We start from the raw sequence: 20,999 nt of genomic DNA, 5'->3' as shown, positions 1-20,999 counted from the left end.
TAAACAATATTTGAAAGGAAAAAAAAACCATGGTAATAGTATAACTGAAAAAAAAAACATGGTAATAGCTATAACTGATTTGCAAGTTTTCAATTTAATCAATTTCTGATTAAGCTTATTATATTGCTACAATTGAACTTGGAGTGGTAAGTTTAACTGAATTTTATATTATAATTGTAACCATCTCTAATTTATATTATACATTTTTTTTAATAATAAATATAAGATATGAGGAATTGAATCTTTGAAGTTGATAAAAGAATATATGTCAAATACAATTATAATTTACCTTGGTTCAATGTTTCCTCACTAATAGGGTTGACAATCAGGGTGGACCGGGATGGGACAAGAAGGGGTTCTCAGTCCTCATCTTCGATGGGATATTTACTCCATCCCCACCCTATCCCCGACATTTGATGGCAGGGATGGGGATAAGAATTCTCATTTCTCTTTTTACTCAAGGTGACCTTTTTTTTGTATATTTTTTTTAAAGTTCTATTTGATTTGAGCTTGAACACTTGGCTTAGATTGAGCTAAATTAAAAACTAGGTTGAAGGTAAAAAGATAAATATATATATATTTAAAAATCTAATCGGGACAAGGATACCTCCCTAACCTTGTCCCGTCCCAAAATTCTATTTGAAGGAGTGTTTTATAGATATTATATATTGTTTCAAAATGTTTGGTTACTTAAAATTAAATCGGTTAGTTATAGTTAACTTTTTCTTATCCATTTTTCTATCTAACATTAATAAAAAAAAATTTAAAAGTGATGTAGAGGCGACCTTTCTTGCAAGATGAATAAAAGTAGATATTGATAGAGCCTATGAATAAATGACTCCTAAAGATAGGGCACAAACATATCAACCTCAACCAAACTCTACATTTATTCACAAATCACTTTAAATCCAGAATAATTGTCTAATAAGTTTTGAAATTTAAATATTTTTATAATAAGGGTTAAATCAAACTTGCTGATATTAAAAAAAAAATTAACAACAAAAGAAAAAAAAAATTGTACGGATGACCTTCCACACACGCCATTATTTTTTTTTAATTTGCTCATCACAAATGTATGAAATCTAACCTTTTGCTTATATTATATCACATATTAAAACATATATTAGGGATGACATCTTTCTGTTATTTTTGTCACAGCATTTTTAATGTGAAAAAGACAATCACGATAGAGATTATTATTATCGTTGGATTAGGGCTACACATAATTATCATGTTAGGGCTACACGTAATCATATACACGGTAATTATAAAATATATAAATTTATTATGTTTTCTCCAATTTTGATAGATATGAATTCTTAAAAGGTAAATAAAAAAAATAAAAGTGCTTATGAGAAGGCCGTTTGAAAAAAAAAAATCTTTAAAATACAAATAAAATGGAAAAAGTAATTGAAGGAAAATTATTTATTTATTTATTAAAAAAAAAAACGAGTAAAGTCTCACACTAGGAAAGTAAGGAAACCCATCGGCAAATATTGCCTTGGAGAAGACGAAAACCCCTAAATCCTCCATTAATACCACCTCAATCCTCTCCCTAGGATCTTCTTCATTCCCATTCTTCTTCATCCAAAAATGTTTAGGAATCAGTACGATACGGACGTCACCACATGGAGTCCCGCCGGGAGGTTGTTTCAGGTCGAATACGCGATGGAGGCCGTCAAGCAAGGCTCCGCCGCCATTGGCCTCCGATCCAAGACCCATGTGGTTCTAGCTTGTGTCAATAAGGCTAACTCCGAACTATCCTCCCACCAGAAGAAGATCTTCAAAGTCGACGATCACATCGGCGTCGCCATTTCCGGCCTTACTGCTGATGGACGCGTTCTTTCCCGTTATATGAGATCTGAGTGTATCAATTACAGCTACACTTATGAATCTCCGCTTCCTGTCGGTCGTCTCGTTGTTCAACTTGCTGATAAGGCTCAGGTTTGTATACGGAAGCCCTCGTTCTGTTTACAATTTGCTCGTGCTTTTGATTTCTTGTGCATTTTTTGAATTTTAGCTATCTCTGCCGTGGGTTCACATTTGTTTGGATTTATTTGGTTACTGACGGGCTTGGTTCTGAAATTACGAATTGTTTTTGCTGGATAGTTAAATGTGGAACTTTTCAGATTATTACGCTCTCTACTAAGCTGAACAATATACGGTCAATTTTATCTTTAGTCAGAAATCGAGGTTAAGGAACGTTTGGGAGAGGGCAGAACATCGCCTGTGTGTTCTCTAATTGTCTGCATTTTGAGTGTTTAAAGGGCTTCTGTTTGCTTATCTTATGTTGTTGGTATTTGTTCCACTAATTCTTAACCGCCGTACAGTAGTAGAAGCAGACTAGGACTTTAAGCTCTCCAAATTAAACCCTACTAGCCTTGCTGGTAATTCGTTCTTTCTAAATTATTATATGTTGTTGTTCAATAGTTTAGATTTTAGTAGAAGCCAGGAAAGGTAAGTAATTGTTTAGGGTTGCAATGTATGTACCACTTATTATGAACATTAGATGTACGAGAGATTTAAAACATTCTTTTAACTATGTAGCTATCTGGTGGTTATGGGGTGGGATAGCTTGCATAATTTCTTCGGGAAAGGAAACCCTTAATGGAATCAATAATGTTGAATATTCTTATGTGCACATATATCTCATGTCATTGATGGACTGAGTTGTGAACAAGAAATATATGTGGCTGGATGATTTAGGGCATGGCTTCCATTATACTATGCTCCACCTTTTTGACAGTTCTAGCATACTATTGCACCATCTTCGATCAATAATCCAAGCGATGTTTGCTTTCATGTTTCTCATGGAAGTTCAGTATCTTGCCAAGAAAAAGAAAAAAAAGGTAAAAGAGGGGAATCTTGTATTCCAAAAATTGGGTTTAATTTATTAGCGTGTCACGGGATAGTGAGAGATAGGACGAGGATGTGGCATTCTTTGGTTTTCCTGATCGTTTTGATTTCTCAATTCATTTTTACTGCCCTACTCCTAGTTACCCTTTCAATTTATGGAATAAAATGTTGGTCTTCGTAATGCAATACTCGTACTGTAGCGAAAATGAAGAAACAATCTTGGTAACCTGGCTTATTGCATTTATCCCACCTTTTTTTTTAATTAAAATACCATGTATTCACAATGAAAATAAAGACAACAACCTAGAATCCAGGGGTAGAGGAAATGCCATCCACAACACGCTAATACATGACCTTCTGATCTAGGTTGATCTAAAATACTGTGTGGTTGCATTACAGAACAATTTTTTTGTGTATGGGCACTCTTAAAAGAGACTGTATGAAAAACAAAATTACTAAAGTTATGTAAGGATTTCTCCGTGGGAAAAGATTATCTGGTTTCTAACCAAACGAGCCACAGAAAAGCTCTAATAGAAAACTTCCAAAGGGCTCTATCTTTTCCTTTCAGCCACCAGCCTGGACAAGCTTCGTGCATTCAAGAAAGCAGACTGTAAATTGCATTTATCCCCTATTTAACCCTTATATGGGCAAAAGGGCACCACGTACACCAATTGGGCTACAAATCATGGTGAATTCCTTCCCACAACAAAATCTGTTAAGGATATACTTTATGGCTTTGCATCAGATGCGGTTGTTAGTTGTCAATAATCTTTTGCTGGTGTCTTCTGCCTCCATGAATTATTTAGATGTCTGTCCCTAGGCTGTAGGTAGGATCAACCCCAACCTCAAAAGCCATGCCTTCTTGGTCCCAGTTTAGTGGGTTTCCTATCATTTTCATTCTTAGAATTTTCATCCATCTTTTCTAAGATGAGCAAAGCTCTACAGACAGGTAAGTCCGCAACAGGAATAACACTAGATACTTTATTGAGGGTATATCTTCTCTAAACTGTTCTGTTATATGTGTCCATCCAGGACTCTAAGCACGGTTATTTTTACAGGGAAAACCATTTCTCATTTTTAGGAACTTGTGTTTCTCTCTAATTATCTTGGCCATCCATTGCAGGTTTGCACCCAGCGCTCATGGAAACGTCCATATGGAGTTGGTCTGCTGGTAGGTGGTCTGGATGAGTCTGGCGCTCATCTTTACTACAACTGCCCGAGTGGGAATTACTTTGAATATCAAGCTTTTGCCATAGGATCCCGTTCACAGGCTGCAAAGACATACTTAGAAAGGAGGTTTGAGAACTTCAAGGACTCTTCTAGAGATGAGTTGATCAAAGATGCACTGATCGCTACCAGAGAAACCTTGCAAGGAGAAAAACTGACTTCCTCCATATGCACAATTGCCATTTTAGGAGTTGGAGAGCCTTTTCATATATTGGATAGGGAAACTGTTCAGAAGTTGATTGATGAATTTGAAATCGTTAAGGACGATGACATTCCTGCTGCGGATCAGGATATCGCCCCGGAGCAGGGTGATTCTGCTGTCCCTGAAGCAGCTGCAGGGACAGACCAAGGTAGTGCCCCGGATCAAGGCGTGGCGCCAATGGATATCTAAGGGGACACACCGTGCAGAGGTCGCCTCCCCTTCCCCCACTTCCTGGGTCTTGCTGTTAGGTTTGGTTCTTTAGTGCAGACATTTTGATACTTCTCTATTGTGGCCTCAGATTTCGATTTTACATTTATGAAGGTTGTATCAGACTGTTGAAAATGTGTTATGACAACTGAATTGTGTTTTTATTATATTATATATTCGGAGAAGAACAGTAAGCTGATCCACAACGGTCCTTGGACATTGGAATCACGTTAGTTTTGATTAAATTCGAGCTACAAATTTTATTGAATTTGGTATGAAGGGGAAAATCTGAAGTAGAGAGGAATTATCATTCAACTATATTCATCTTAGCATCTAAAGAAGAGTGGCCTTGCAAAATTGGTTTTTTTTAACTTTCTATTTTTGTGTGTTCAACCTACTAGCTAATTTAACCCTTGTAAAACTTTAAAATAGTACTGGTCTATATTTTTTTAATTCCATTTAAAGTACTTTAATAGCCTCTTAACGAGTAGGGGTGTTCAAAAAAGACCTGAAAAAATCGATCAATTCAATCCAATTCGTGCGGTTTGAGTTGGGTTGGGTTCAAATAAATGAAAATTTTATGAATTGGATTGGTTCATGGGTTCACCTAATATAATTCGAACCAACTCAAATTTATTACACTTTAAAATGTATATTTTTTATTACTTATAATATAATTATTTATACATATATTGATTTTAATTTTATTTAATTTCAATATTTTTTGAATAATTTATTCTCCAATAATTCTTGAAAGTAGTTTTCTTTGCAGAAATTTTCACTATATAAATTGAAATTGAGTTGTTAATTTTAATTTAATATATGAAAATAATTAAATTAGATTTTTATATATTTACGTTTGGCTTCTTTTTATAACAAAACTTTAAATAAATAATCCGATTAACCCGAACCAATCCAACCCAAATATTTCATGATTGGGTTGGGTTCATTTTTTAATAAGAGTTATTTACAACTCGAACAATTCCCTATTAATGAGAATAAAAAGTGGGAATAGGAAATGATATTCTATCACCATGTTTAGTAAAGTTTTTAACCTTGAATATGAGAATATCTTATTCCAAAGCGTTTTATATTTCCATCCATGAAGGTTTTTCACAACCACCAAATAGATGTATTTTTTCCATTTCCAGTAGTTTTTTCTCTTACTTTTTATCTTTTCATTTTATTTGTTTTTCTTCTTTGTTGATATTAGTTATTTTATTTCATTTTTATAAATATGTTTAAATTAAATTTATAGTTGACATATATAATTAATTTTATTAATAATAATGTTAGTATAATAATTTATTCTATTATTATGAATTAATATGAAAAATTATAATCTTTAAAAAATATATGAATAATCATAATTATATTTACTTAAATTTCTTTTTATTGGTAATATATATTAACACCATAAATTATTTATTAGAATTATTAATTAGTCTTTAAAAAATATTAATTAATTAACTAATAATGAAATAAGTTAATTATTTTCAGTTAAATAATCTTATACACTTGTACTTCTAGTTTTAATCTATAATTATAGTTATTTTTAGAAATTAAAATCATTGATGATTTAACATCAATTAGTTTATATCAACTTCTTTTGTAATATAAAGCTTATAATTCACATAAAACAATTAGTTAATTAACTCTTTAATTAACAAAACTATACGAATACTTAAATTAATCACCAATATTTTTAATAAAAATTGATAATATAAATGTACAATATAAAAAATTTAGATAATAAATATATTAAATTGAAAGGTGAGTGAATAAATTTAATTAAATTTAAATTGATTTAATAACTTAATGTAATAAAGATAGATTAACAAACAAAAATTAATTATTGAAATTAATTTTTATTAAATTTTATACTTTATAATTGCACAAAAAGTATAACAAATTCTCAGATATCTATAAAACCTTAAAACGGTATATATTTTTTCAACCAATTTCTAAAAATTTCAGACATCTATAAAACCTTAAACCAAACGGTCCTTAATTAGGTAGAGTAGTATATATTTGTATATTTTTTCAACCCATTTCTAAAAATTTTAAACTAAATCATTTTTTATACATAGTTGAAACTCAACCATAATTAATATTTGAAACAAAAAAATAATTTTTATGGACCAATATTTTTAAATACTAAATATTTATTTCACAATTATCCAATTGGACCATATGTATGTAATGTATCTATATCTATATATATGTATATGTAGTTTAAAAAGAATCCAGTTATATGCATAAATACATGCATAAATAAGCACAGGTAGGGACCAAAAAGTAGGCTGAAAATAGATGAAATCACATTAATGAAAAATAACTTTTTACATATTGTTGATGGAGACATAAGCCTGAGATTATCAAAGAGCTCCTCCAGCTAACTTCAAATAACTTAGCCCTTTTTCTTTTCCCAGAAATTTGAAAGAAAGTCCAGCCATCCCCCAGGGTTGAAGAAAGAGATGCTTGTTAAAAAGAGAAAATTGATGGCAATGAAAATAGATGGGGCAACAATGACATGAGAAAAATGATTGATCATTGAGGGATCTCAGGGAGAGGAAGCCCCTTGATCTGCAAATGCTTGTGCATCCATTGCCAATTTTCTGGGGTAACCTCACCCCCAAGGGCACGGATGACAGAACCGCCGCTGCACGATCCAAGTTGACAGCATTTCTCCAGAGACAACCCTTTCACTAAGCCGTACAAAAACCCGCTTGCAAACAAGTCGCCTGCTCCAGTGGCATCTGTCGCCTTTGATTCCCCTATTGCTGGAACTCGGACAATCTGATATATTGAGGTAAGTTATGCAACTTCATAACTAATGATCTACATGGTAATAATATATCAGAATTCAGTTTCACTCTTTGATCTCTTGAATTTTGCACGTCACTCTGGGCCAAACAAATAAATAAAAACATAACAAAACTAAACATTTCCTAGATGCAACCATAAACTCTTCCATCCTGCTGAAATGAATGAAAGAATACTACTAGGATCCTCCAAACAAGAAAAATACTCAAGAAGACAGAATAAACTCAAGAACAGTTCAATTATAGAAATATAGAAAAATGTATTGAAATATGCTATAAACTCATAAGCAAAATAACAAGATGGCAGCCTTTCGAGAGGGGTAGTCTCTCCCTAAATTCCCTAAAGAAAATTCCTTACAAAATACTTCTCACCTTTTCTCTCAACCCATTCCCTCTATTTATATCCAAAGGCTCTAACAAGCTCACTATCTAATTACCAAAATGCCCCTTCTAATAACTATCCTAATATTTACTAATAATCCTACAATTTAGGGGTCTTACAAACATAAAGGACAGACAAAAAAAACAAACCCCAAAAGAAGCCAAGCTAAAGAAAAGGGATCCAATCATGTGAGATCAACACTAACGGATAATTACAAAAGTCCTTGTACACTAAAGTCCAAAGGAAGGTATGGAATCTAACCAGGGACAAACTTCCTCCCTAAACTGCTCCACACCTCTAAACGCTAAATTGTTCCTCTCTCCCCAAAAATCCAAGGAACCTAGCTAAGGTAAAGCAGCCGTCTCCAGTCACCACATATACCAATCATAAGACGATCGATAAGATATTCTAATGTTCATAAAATCAGATCGTCACATGTTACCAAAAAGAGGAAAGATCAATCACTAACCTCTTTTCCATGCTTAGCGATACAGCCATTGGCACCTAATGTCACGACAGCCCATTGACAGTGCTTTGCAAGAAATTCTAGCGCAACTTCAGGATCAGCGTCTGTCTCACCCCTGCAAAGATTAAATTTAGTAACAGAAATTAGTGCAATCTACTGGACAATATTCTGCAAAAGAGTTGAAAAATCCTACAGCTGAGGTAGTGCAGATATTTAAATTTACAAATCAGGTGAGTTTGAAGAATAATGAGATTTAAAGCAACGGAAGTCACCCTATCAACTCTTTTGCTTCGTCTTCATTGGCAAAGCAAAGGTCAATATCCCCGGATTCCAGTAGCTGGAGAAGAGGTAATCTAAAATCTCGAACCATCTGACCAAATATAGGGATGTGAGCTACTTTGTTTACATTTCTTTTCAAATGATATAACAGCCTCTTCTCCTAAACTAAAATCACACAAATGCTAGAACTGAAGATGTCTAGGAATATGTACCTCAAAACTGGCCAAATCTAAGGACACAAAAACTTTCTCTTGTTTGGCCATCTTTACAGCCGCTTCAATAACCTCCATGTTAAATATACTATATCTCATTACAAGCCACTGCAATAAAGACATAGCAGTAATTAAGTCTACCAAAAGCCTCTCTATCCCAACTTCTTTCAAGTTAGATAATTGATCCAATAGAAATTAGAATAAAATCAGTCGAAAATATTTTACATGACAGGAAAGACCGAAAGACATAATAATATATTCCCCTGATTTGTTTCCAGTTCTGGCCACTCTCATTTTCTTAGCACACGTCATACATGTTAAAAGAAAATAAAGATATGACTAAGCTAACCTTAGAGCCCTTAAAGTCATCTCTAGTCAGTTCATTGCCCTGAAAGATGACAAAACAAATAGATGGTCAGCATATTTAGTAATCAAAACTCATCTGTTTAACGCATCAAAGCACTAAACTGAGCAACTTATCCGAAACACATTCAGAAACTCACGCTCACCAACACAAACTCCCAATCGAAAAAGTAGTGTTACCTGAACTTTAACTGCACTTGAGAGACAGGGTCGCATTGTGCGATTGCCCAATGCATCAACCAGGCAAACACACTGCCGTACAATTTACAATACATTCTCAGAACTTTAAAAGACATAAACACAATGCAAATTTGGACACCCCTCCATGAAGGGAGTGAAGCAGACCTGAGCTGTGGGACCTTTAATCATCCTCAATCTTGAGAGATTGACCCCATTGGAGCTCATGTTAGAGACAAACAATTTTCCTTGCTCATCATCCCCATAGGCGCCAATAATTCCACAGCTGACTCCAAACCCTGCACTCAATCCTCGAATTGTGTTGGCAACACTTCCTCCAGCTATTGTCTTAACCGGAGTCAGATCATCATCAGGCGTGGAAAGTGTATAGGATTTCACCTCCCTCAGTATATTCTCAAGCTCTTCCATACCCACCTGAAAAAAAACACTCAAACAGACAAAATTCAGCACCTGGATACAAATAAAGAGGTGAAAAAAGAAACATGCTGGCTGTAGATGATGCCAAATTATAGAAAACCCACATACGAAAAAACCAATTAAGCAAACACACCTCGTAAAAGTGAGAAAACAAAAAAATAACAACACCCCGCAAAAATCAGATTGTATATTTGTGTCGCACATACAAAGACACTTCTAAACGCACACAGAACAGAGCACATAATCAATGAAAGATATAAATAGGGAAAGAAGGAACAAAGACATCCCCAGAAGCAGAATCCATTCGCTCTAATCAAAGATCAATCAATAACAATTCTGATCTTAAAAAACAAAGGAACCCCAGAAGAGAACACACACAATTGAACGATTAGAACAAAATAAAAATAAAATAAAATGCGAAAGAAAAGATGTTTTACCGGCATTGAGCCACCGCGGTCGCCGGGAATTCGGTTAAGAAGAGAAGAATCGACACGGGAAACATGGTCGATGAGGGCAGCAGGTTGAAGTCCAAGAATAAGAGGGGCGGCTTCAGAATCATTGGCAGTGTGAAGCAAAGGCTCGGCTCCCATTTTCGTGGCTTAAGGCCCCCTTTTCTCTGCCCTTCTTTATAGAAGGGCTCAATGGGGAAGGGAATCTCTCAGCCATTGGACCAATCACTTCTTCAGAGAGTGAAAGATGAGAACCCCAATTCAATTATGACTCTCTTTCCCCAAATTGCCCTCATTCACTTCAACGAGTTTACCCCATTCCTATGCCCATTCTTGGAATTTTACTAGTATTTTTGGAATGACTTTTGATTAAGAAGATGATTTTTAAACCAAATAAATTTTTTATATGTACCCTCTAAAAATTAATAATTTAAAGTTGGTTTAGTTTATTTTAAATGATTAAGTGTGTTTTTTAAAAGAAATATTAACAAACACATAAATAAAAACTTAAAAAGGGGGTCTTTGATGATGAGTTGATATAATATATCAATCAAATGTTGGACCAAACTTTAAAAGTTAGTGGAGTTGAGTTGGTATATTTTACCAACACACCACAACTTTTCCTTTTTCAATGTTTTCCAATGGCCCCACCGGTTGGTCACTGTCGATGATTATCACTGCCACTCGGGGAATTAATCCTGTCATTCGATAATCATCTCCAATGACAACTCCAACGACCAACTTTGATGACCAATTTTTTGCTCTGGCAACTACCTCCGATGACAATTGTGGTGACCCAACTCCAATAAACACCTTCGTGGGACCAACTCTGACGACCAATTTTGGACTCCCGTAACTACCTCCTACAACAAACTCCAATGACCTACTCAAACAACTATCTTTGTAGGCTCCGACAACCACCTGGTTACAAATTTCAACAAAAATCTTCGATGATTACCTTCAAGCGAGCAATTCTGATGGCCAACTTCGAACTTCAACAACCACCTCCGATGATAAAAAATCTGACAACTAATTCCAATATCACCTTTATGTAACCAACTTCGAGCTTTAACAACCACTACCAACTACAAACTCTGATGAAAATCATCTTCAATGATCAACTTCGACAATCATCTTCGCACGACCAACTTCTGGCTTTGAAAACTACCTCTGACGACAAAACTCTGGCGACCAACTCTAATACCAACTTCATGCTCCGACAACCACCTCTAACTAGAAATTCTAGTGAAAATCATCTTCAATAATCAAAGTCGCCATTCAATTTTGACTATTATAAGACCGAAGACTGTTAAAATATATTGTAGGGTTGTTGAATATATAAATAATATATTTTGTATACATTAAGTGCAATATTTATACATAAAAATTTGTAAAATATACTTTTATTTAATTGAATTCACATATTAAATGAATATTGATAATATTTGAAAAAGTATGTTTGTAGAAAAATATAAAATAAAGATTTATTCCTTGAATATTTTTGGCAATAAATAGTGAGAAATGAGGATTGTACTATGTTGATCCTCCGAATTTGGAGTAACTTAAAGCTGATGTTTAAAGAAATATGATAGTTTTCCATTGGCTACTAACATTATGAAGGAGATTCTATTAAAAAAATTATGATAAAATAAAAATATAGAGAAGAAGAAGAAAAAGAAGAAGAAATTAATGGAGAAAAATTAGGATTTTTTTTAATTTCTCTTTAATTTTTCATTTTATTTAACTATATTTATGTGAGAATGTAATGAATTAATTGTTGTTCATTATCCAAAATAAATAAATAAAAACTTTAAAAATTAAAAGAAAAAAATTGCAATCCATATTTTATTCAACAAAAAGATTGGTAAAATTATTGAATAAAAAGTTTTAAAAATAATAATAATAAACAATATTATTTAGAATTTCAAAAACTGCACTAGATCCTTAAATATTTAAACTCAATTTTGTACGACCAAATAACTATGTACCTAAATATAGATATATGAACCCCACATACATATGAACTCTATACATCATATCTCAACTCAGCATCTAAATAGTCCCGATTTTTTTTTATTAATTCAAAACTTATTTTTGGATATTATATGATTATATCTCTGAACAATTCCTTATTTTTTTTAATTATTTTTTACTACTACTCTTTTAAAATAAATGTTTTTTTATTGTTTAGTATTATTAAAAAGCTACACTAAACACAATTCTAATTAATAATTTTCTTAAAGATAATTATAGAAAATTTAATTTTGTATAAAAAAAAATATTTTTCAAAATCATTTCAAACCAACTATATTTATAAATATATATATATTTCTTTTATATTGATTAAAAAAAGTTTCTTCCAATTATACAACCACTGTACTATAATGTTTTTCTTAATATTATTTTAATATATATAATGTTTACCGTACCATTAAAGGTTTAGAATTTTAAAAAGATTAGACCTTTGTATGGGTACTTCCAAAGTTGAATTTTGAGTGATTTATTGGTCTAACTTTTAGAAAATTTATAATTTAGTATTGAAATAGAGTATTGATGATGTTATTTACGTTAGATTATGATTGGAATTCAAATTTTATGTTTAAAATGGATCCATACAAGAAAAAAATATATTGTTTTCTTATTATTGTTTAATTATAAATTAAATAACAAAAGACTTCAACTCACAGTAAATACATATTTTATTTTGAGTTACACTAATTTATCATTTTAAATATTATATAATCTATTTTTTTATGAGTACAAACACATAATTTATCCCCGATTAAAGTTCAACTACAATGAAATTCGATAGAAACATTTGAAGAAAATATTTTTGTCATAAATTTTTTTTAAGAGGTATTGTAATTAAAGTGTGGGGTAGAAGAATCGAATCTCAAAGGTTGATAGTATTGATTTTTTATCATAAATTTCGAAATGTTATATATTTTGTTTAATTAAAAAAGTAAATCAATTAAAATAGAAGCATTAAAGTTATGCTTATTTGGGCCGAACATATTTGTTTTTTTTGTTTTGATAAATTAGACAAATGTAATAAATAATCATAGAATTTGATAATAGGGTCATAAAGAATTGGGGTGGGCCGTATAGATCCATCGAAGCCAATGGTAGTTTTAAATTATTATTCTTCCGGCGGATTTAATGATAATTGCCTCGGGGGCCCTTTTCATTTTTAATTAATAAAAATAAAATTACTAAGTTTAGAAAAATAGTTGTTCTTTCAAAATTTAAGATCTAAGATAATCTTTCTTAATTTTTTTTTGAGTTAACAATATGTAAAGAAGATTGATATTTGGAGTTAAAATATCATTTTAGTTTGTATGTGAATATATTTTTATATTTTATACTAAAAATCCTATGGATAACAAAAAAAGATTTTAAAATTTCAACAATATATTAACCTTGGGGACTAAATTTTAAATTGATTGAAAATATATGAACTAAATTTGAACAAAATTTAAAATATAGGGACCACGTAATATTTTAACATTTTTTTTAAGACTTATTAAGATACCGTGAAAGGAATTAGAGGTTACAAGTCTCACATGATATTTGTTTGAACAATGTCTAAAGAGGGTTTAAATTGATAGAACTATGAAAACTTATGACTTAAATTAGTATTGGCAACGGGGACGAGGTGGGACGGAGAGGGGTTCCCCATCCCCATCCCCGTCTTCGATGGGGGAATTTACTCCAATCTCCGCCATTTGAAGGTGGAGACAGAGCCGGGATTCCTGAAACTAGGTAAAAAGTTAAATGCCTAATATATATATACATATATAGAAAAATATATTTAAAAATCTAATCGGGGCGGGGATGGGGAGGCCGGCCAAATTGGGGACGGGGCGAGACCTCATGGAAAATTTTGTCAATCCTAACTTAAATTGATACAATAATTAATTTCAGCTTATTTGATTCAACTCCAAACTTTAAGGTATAAATTGATTTTCTTCCCTATATATTATATCAAAGTCCGCTAAATGATTTATAAATTAGAAAAAAAAAATGAAATTGGATAACGATAAAATTTAGAGAGACCTTGAAAGGTTTGAAAGCTAAGATCACATTTAATAACTATTTGGTTTTTAATATGAAACCTATAAGCACTCCAACCTCTAATTTTTTTATTTATTATCTACTTTCTTCCAATGTTTTAAAAAACTAAGTTAAGTTTTGAAAATTTTTTTAAAAAATATTTTTAAAAGTTTATTTTTGCTTTTGAATTTTGACTAAGAATGTAATTATTTTACTTAAAAATATGAAAATATTTAAAAAAAATAAGATAAGATAGACTTAATTTTCAAAAACCAAATACTTATTAGACAAGACCTAACATATTATAAAACATTAATGAGAGTCTAATAGGAGATTGAAATAAACATAACTAAATTAGTTAAGTTATTATATCATATCAGAGTTTTGAATCTCATCTCTCTACCCACATGTAGTTTACTAAAAAAAACTATATAACTTCAAAATTGTTGATTTTAAATATTATTTAAAGGTTGTTTTTATTGCCATTTTTTGTGAGATAGTTTTTCTTGCCATCTAAAGTATGATTCAAATGCATTTGTTTAATGATCTAAGCATGTGTGTGGTATCACGCCTAAGAAAACAAGACAAAACACTTTTTGACTAGCTTCATACTATTATTGCTCCCATGTTTTTCTTTAATGTATTTAAATCTCTAAAATTTATTATCAATAAGTAGGGACCTATTTGATGATTATTACTATTTTCTAATTCATAATTATTTATTGAACTTCTAAGAAAAAAACCATACCAATAAATATTCAACTAAACTTATTTTCACATTAATCATTTTCTTTTCAACCGTTAAAGTTTATACTTTATTTTCATTTCTAATAAAGCAAGTAAAGAAATACTTATGTTAAATAATCAGAAAAATAGAAAATTAATGATAGGCTTTTTTTAAAAATAAAAATAAAAATAAAAAATAAAAATAAAAATAAAAGGTTCATGAATGAAAGTAAATTTCTTTTGAAGTTGAAATACCAAAATAGAACAACTAAGAAGTTTAGAAACAAAAGATCAAAATATAATTACTCAGGCTTATTTGGTAATCATTTGGTTTTTTATTTTTGTTTTTAAAAATTAAATCTATAGACATTACTTCCACCTCCAAAATTCTTCATTTGGTATCTATTTCTTTTTCCAATGATTTAAAAAACTAAGCTAAATTTTGAAAACTAAAAAAAAGTAGCTCGTAAAAACTTGTTTGTTTTTGGAATTTGGCCAATAATTTAACAATTCTACTTTAAATGAAAATCATTGTACAAGAAATGAGGAGGAATTAGACTTAATTTTAGAAAACCAAAAACTAAAACTGGTTAACAAACAGAACTTCAAAGTAAGTAAATTTGAGTAAGATTTAAATGCCTAATGTGAGCACATGCCAAGTTAAAATTTATCTATTTTCATTTAAGATTAGAAATTAGTTAAAATTTTGAATGAAAGCGGACACCCTAAAACAAGGCGAATGCATTATTCAAGTCTCAATTTCCAGACCTACTATCTTTAAGTCTTAATATAATAATTTTTTTTTATGTCAAAGTTAATTTTAAAACGTCAATAAAAGTTGAGGACAATATTATAATTTTTGGGAGAAACGAATCCATATTTTAACTTATCCAAAATGGGAAGAATAGTCAAAGGGTTTGGAAGATTTGGCATCTTTGCTTTCGGCAAAAAGTATGGCTGTGGGCTACGTGTTCTCTTCCTTTGTATGAAATCATTGCTTCCAATTTCAATCATTTTGTGAAAGCTTCGTCCACTCTGCAACGATGGCAGAAATAGAGGAATCATAGTCATACCAAAAACCAAGTCCAACAATTTTGGATTCCTATATGTAAAATGCCCCTTCCCTTTTCTTTTGGTGTGCCGATATAATGTAGTTGCTACTTGTTTCATGCATGAGTGGAGAATTTTTCTTTAAAAAAAATATTTAGTGGTTTATGATGATTGGTTAAGTTTCGTTGAATAATCATTTTAGTCGTTTTTTTTTTAATAACATCGGTTTAATAGAGAATCTGAAAGTAAAAATTTGAAAATCAGAAATTAAATACAAACATAGTATATTTCATGTTAAAAATATGTGTTTGGTAGCAAAATTCAGAAATTGAGTTATAATTTAGACAATAGTAAATTAGTTGTAGTTACCCACTAAATATTAGTTGACAATAAATTATCATTAATTTATTTAGGAACATGTTTACTATTAAAAAATTTACAATTATTGTTTTGTAATATTATATAATTTATAAGAAAAATTGAAATTTTAGGTCTTATGGTTTATCAATAGAATTGACCTTATATGGTTTGATGAATGTTTCATGATAAATAGTCTCTATATTAGAGATTATTTAGAAGGATTTAACAAACCATAGGGACCATATATGAAGCTATATCAAATTATAGGAACTAAATTCTAAATTTTAAAATCATATGAACTTAACTTTTTAACTTTATCTAAATCATAGGGGGATCAAACTTGAAACTAACCTAATTTAAACTATAATATATTACATAATACATATTCTAATTTTTAAAAAAATTATATTTATAATATAACATACTAAATTTCTAATTGTTTTTATCTTTATTTAATATAATTCTACCTTTTAAATTTTAGAATTCAAATTTTGAATACAAAGAAAACATAAAGATGTTTTCAGAATTTATCCAGTTTGAATCACAAAATCTAAAAACAGTTTTTAGAAATGGTATTTGAATTGTTTACTAAATATATATTTACTGAATTCCATGAATCTAAAAACATAAAACAAAATCTAAATTGCGAATCTAACGAGTTCATAATTTTTTTATTTTGCTATTTACTTTTTATTTATTATATATATATATATAGGGATTATTAAGATTATATAAATTTTTAAATTTATATTCAAAAGTTATCATGAAGTATTGACGGTCTGATTAAATAATTACTTCACATAGGGCACCTCAAATCACGCCAATATCATACAAAACATTTGGCTTTTCAAAGATTCGAAGGTTTTCTTTTTAAAAATCTTTATGATTTGAACAAAAATCTGATCCACTCGTATTTTAATCTTTGAGATACCCAGACAAACTAAAGTTTTGAGTGGAATCGTTTGATTGCATATATTATGGGATTTATAAAATAAAGTTAGAGAAATTGCCTAAAATAGGCATTTTTAGTTTTTACATTACAAAAAATAGTACACTTCTAAAAAATTCATTAAAAAAGTTTATCTTTGGACATCGGCTTCGAAATTGAATTTAAAACATTAAGAATTCAAATTATCCAATCTATCGAAAGGATGAAAATACTCCTACTTAAAAAAAAAATTCATATAAACGGAAACCATTCCATTTGTCACTTCGGTCGAGATCTCCCTGCATTTAATTTGAAATTTTCTTTATCTCTTATTTGCATCCTTCGTTATTGTAGAGGTATTCCACTATTTCATTTGTTTAGTCCAAGGATAAAAATATAGTTATCCATATAAATATCGGTAACTCAAAATTACAGATATTTAAATATCGATGAATATTCCAAGAAAAATCACGAATATCACGAAACTTTATAAAAGTATTTTGAATTTTTTAGACAAATTTTAGAACAAACTTATTTAAGTAATAAATTATGACTTTAAAAATATAAATCAATAATTAGAAATCAAATATGATTGGTAATAAAATAATAGATAATAGTGAACACCAAAAAATTATTATGAACTGAATATTTTATTAATAAAGTCGATGTTATACAAAATGAATGTCAGATGTTGTACTAATACAAATAAACTTTAATAATTTGTAAACTAAAATTTGGATCAACAAGTATTTGATTCATAATTCAACAATAACAAGATGTTTTTGGGATATTCCAACATCGATAATTTAAAATGTTATTTTATATTTAAAAAGGGCCCAAAATATAAATTATATTATAGAGTATAAACACAAATGGTAAGTAAATTAAAGAAAAATAGGGAAGATAACAATAAATTAGATTTATTTTAAAAATATCAATTATATAACGATGAATAAAATGAAAATTAAACAGGAAATAGAAAGAATATTGAGAGAAATTATATAATAATTTATAAAAAGAAAGTTAAAACATGAAATAGAAAATATCTCAAAGTTGTATAAGAAAAAAGATCTTCAGAGAATAAAAAGGGAAAAAAAGAGAGAGAGAGAAGTGAGATGTAATGAAAAAAATCTTGAAAATATATAAGCAAAATAGTGACCTAAATAAGGCCCAAGCATTGAAGGAATGGAAAATTATCAATGACCAACCATGCAATTTCGAACTAATTTAAGAAAGAACGAAAAATATTGTTTTTTTCAAAAAGGAAAAATATCGGTGATATTATCAATATATAAGTGGAATATCGACAATATCGCTGATATTTCGATGATTTATAGTAAAAATGATTTTACCCTTGGTTTTTTTTTTTTTTTTAGTGAAATATTGGCGATATTTCACAATTTTTTCATCATTGGTTTAGTCTATGGGTTCATCTTAAATTAGTGTTTGTTTAGGGTTTTAAAGTCTATCTAAGATATATGAGAAATTTGGGTTGTATATTTTTTCTTTCAATATTTGGACCTTTTTTTGTGTATCATGCCTGTATTTGATAATTTTCTAAATACGTCATCCTACCTCAAGGAAAATATGTTTGAATCTTGGTCGAAATTGGATGAAATGTGTCTCAAGATTGGGTGGACTATTAAGTTGTGGGCATTCTGTATGTGATCTGGGGATAAATGTGGCCCAAGATCTTCTCCAAGATCTTATACAGAATGGGACTAAAATCCTAATCTCGTGACATGCTAGTGTAAATGACTGAGTTCTTCATAATTAGTACACAATCTCAAGTAAGTTTTATACCAAGATTTAAGGCACTCCCAATATAATGCTTCTGTTTTGTTGTTGTTTTACCTAATTGATTGTTGAGTTATATTTCTGGTTTGCGGTCTATGTGATAGATGGCATTGGTACCTAAGATCCATACTTCTGACTATTTTTGAGCAAATTTGATTTGTTGTTTTTATCTAGCGAAAACAATCTCGAATATTAAGAACAAGTTAATGCCTAGGCAATTGTACATGTGTTAGGCAGACTGTTTTTGGTCATTTTTTGGATATTAAGTTAGTTTTTAATAGGTCTTTGTGTCATTATATTCTTTTGAGGGAGGTTCATGAGGATAGGGAAAATGTCATTAGCTTTAAGTTACTGGGGAAGAATGTTTTTTTACGAGGGGGAGGAGTTGGATATAATGATGGGTTTAAGATATAGGCCCAGACATGTAGTTGAGTTTGATCAGGATAAAGCTCTTAGACTTAGGAAGTTGTACTTAGGTGATAGGTCCAACATGAATGGGATTGAGTTGGACAAGGATTTTTTGGATAATGAATTCGATAGCAATGAGGATGCAGTGAAGTTGGCCATATTTTATTTCATCTAGTTGGCTATAATGGGAAGGAAAAGAAAGAAACACATGAACTAGACCATGTTGGGGTTGATTGATATACCAGAGGATTTTTATAGCTATGATTGGGGCGACATGATATTTACGAAAACTCTGAGTAGCTTACAAGGTGCACTTAAAGGGAAGGTTGCAATGTACAAGAAGAAGCTTGCGAATAGTAAGTCGCCTAAGTCATACAGCTTATACAGATTTTCGTTTGCTTTCCAGGTTCGTTAGTTTCATTTAATCATAATTGTTATTGGTACTTCGACTTTATCTTGCACTAACAGGTAGTTTTTTTTTTTTTTTTTTTTAATTGGTAGGTTTGGGCATACGAGTTTCGTCCCTAAGCAGACGAGTGGTGAATAGGGTTTTCGCCAATGCAATACCACACATCATGCGATGGAGTTGAACGTATTCACCTGGAACAAAGGTGATTGAGACACGGGTTTTTGGGTCTTAAGTGATAAGTCATTCTTCATTAAGTTTTATATGATGGTATGAGGTTTAGAGTTCATGGGTTTTGGGTTTAGAGGGGTTTAGGGAGTTTACAGTTTAGGGTTTAGGATTTAGGGTTTAGGGTTCTAACTTTTTTCTTATTGCTTACATTCAAGCTCGTACAAATGACGTCGTTCCAACTGAGGAGGAGGAGGCCTACTTTGGTTATGTTGGGTTGTATGTCCTAAAACTCGCAATTTGTAAAATTAAACTTATTCTATTTTTCAATAAAGATGTTATTTGACATTTATTCAATAAAGTTGTTGCTGAATATGTAGATTACATTTGTAAAGACTAAATCCAATAAACTAAGATCCATGACCATTATATGAATACTTGAACTTTATGTGAGACATAAAGATGGATCAAGTTTGAGTAAATAACCAAAATGATCTATAGTATATGAATAAGGTTAGGTACCTTATTCTGGTAACACTATTGGATTTGGCCCACTTTGTAGTTGTTACAATTTGTTGTAAGGTGCTACAAACGAGGTGATCCTGATTCGTTCATGTACTGACTTGAGGAGTGGGGGCATCCTATGCAATGAGGCATAAGATCGGACCAAGAAATAAGTCACTCTTACTTTATAACACCGTTTACTATTTAAGACTGACCATTTCGCATAGATGACCTAGATAACTCGATCTTAATCCTGAACTAACTATGAACTCTTGTTTATTCGGGATAATGCTTAGATTTGCATAGGTGAGGGTTGGCTCAACAACAACGGCTCAATAAGCCTTTCATTTCAGGGATAAGACCGGGTAGATAGCTAAGAATATAGGGTGCAAGATGGAATTTATACCTACCCGATTTAGGGATAGGAGAAAGGTCGTTCTCTTAAGTGTTGAATACAGATCTTGAATAAGGGGCCTCACTCTCTCATTGGCTCGAGAGGGATCAGTGAGTGACTAG

The 20,999-nt window shown here is 30.9% G+C and overlaps 2 protein-coding genes across 2 annotated transcripts; one reads left to right on the top strand and one right to left on the bottom strand.

Annotated features, from left to right (window-relative positions):
- The first annotated feature begins 1,448 nt into the window (after positions 1-1,448).
- LOC120076457 (proteasome subunit alpha type-1-B-like) lies at positions 1,449-4,717 on the top strand. The gene is made up of 2 exons (XM_039030292.1): positions 1,449-1,944; positions 3,980-4,717. The coding sequence occupies exons 1-2, from the start codon at positions 1,594-1,596 to the stop codon at positions 4,472-4,474; spliced, it is 846 nt and encodes a 281-aa protein (XP_038886220.1). The 5' UTR covers positions 1,449-1,593; the 3' UTR covers positions 4,475-4,717.
- A 2,074-nt stretch (positions 4,718-6,791) lies between these two features.
- LOC120076726 (uncharacterized sugar kinase slr0537) lies at positions 6,792-10,301 on the bottom strand. The gene is made up of 8 exons (XM_039030623.1): positions 10,072-10,301; positions 9,365-9,631; positions 9,200-9,271; positions 9,006-9,044; positions 8,657-8,764; positions 8,438-8,535; positions 8,169-8,280; positions 6,792-7,291 (listed from the first exon to the last, which is right to left on the bottom strand). Exons 1-8 carry the CDS (start codon positions 10,222-10,224, stop codon positions 7,043-7,045), a joined length of 1,098 nt encoding a protein of 365 aa, XP_038886551.1. The 5' UTR covers positions 10,225-10,301; the 3' UTR covers positions 6,792-7,042.
- Between the last annotated feature and the right edge of the window lie 10,698 nt (positions 10,302-20,999).

The sequence above is a fragment of the Benincasa hispida genome, chromosome 4 (genome assembly GCF_009727055.1).
Source record: "Benincasa hispida cultivar B227 chromosome 4, ASM972705v1, whole genome shotgun sequence".
NCBI lineage: Eukaryota > Viridiplantae > Streptophyta > Magnoliopsida > Cucurbitales > Cucurbitaceae > Benincasa > Benincasa hispida.
This window is presented reverse-complemented; position numbering and strand designations above follow the sequence as displayed.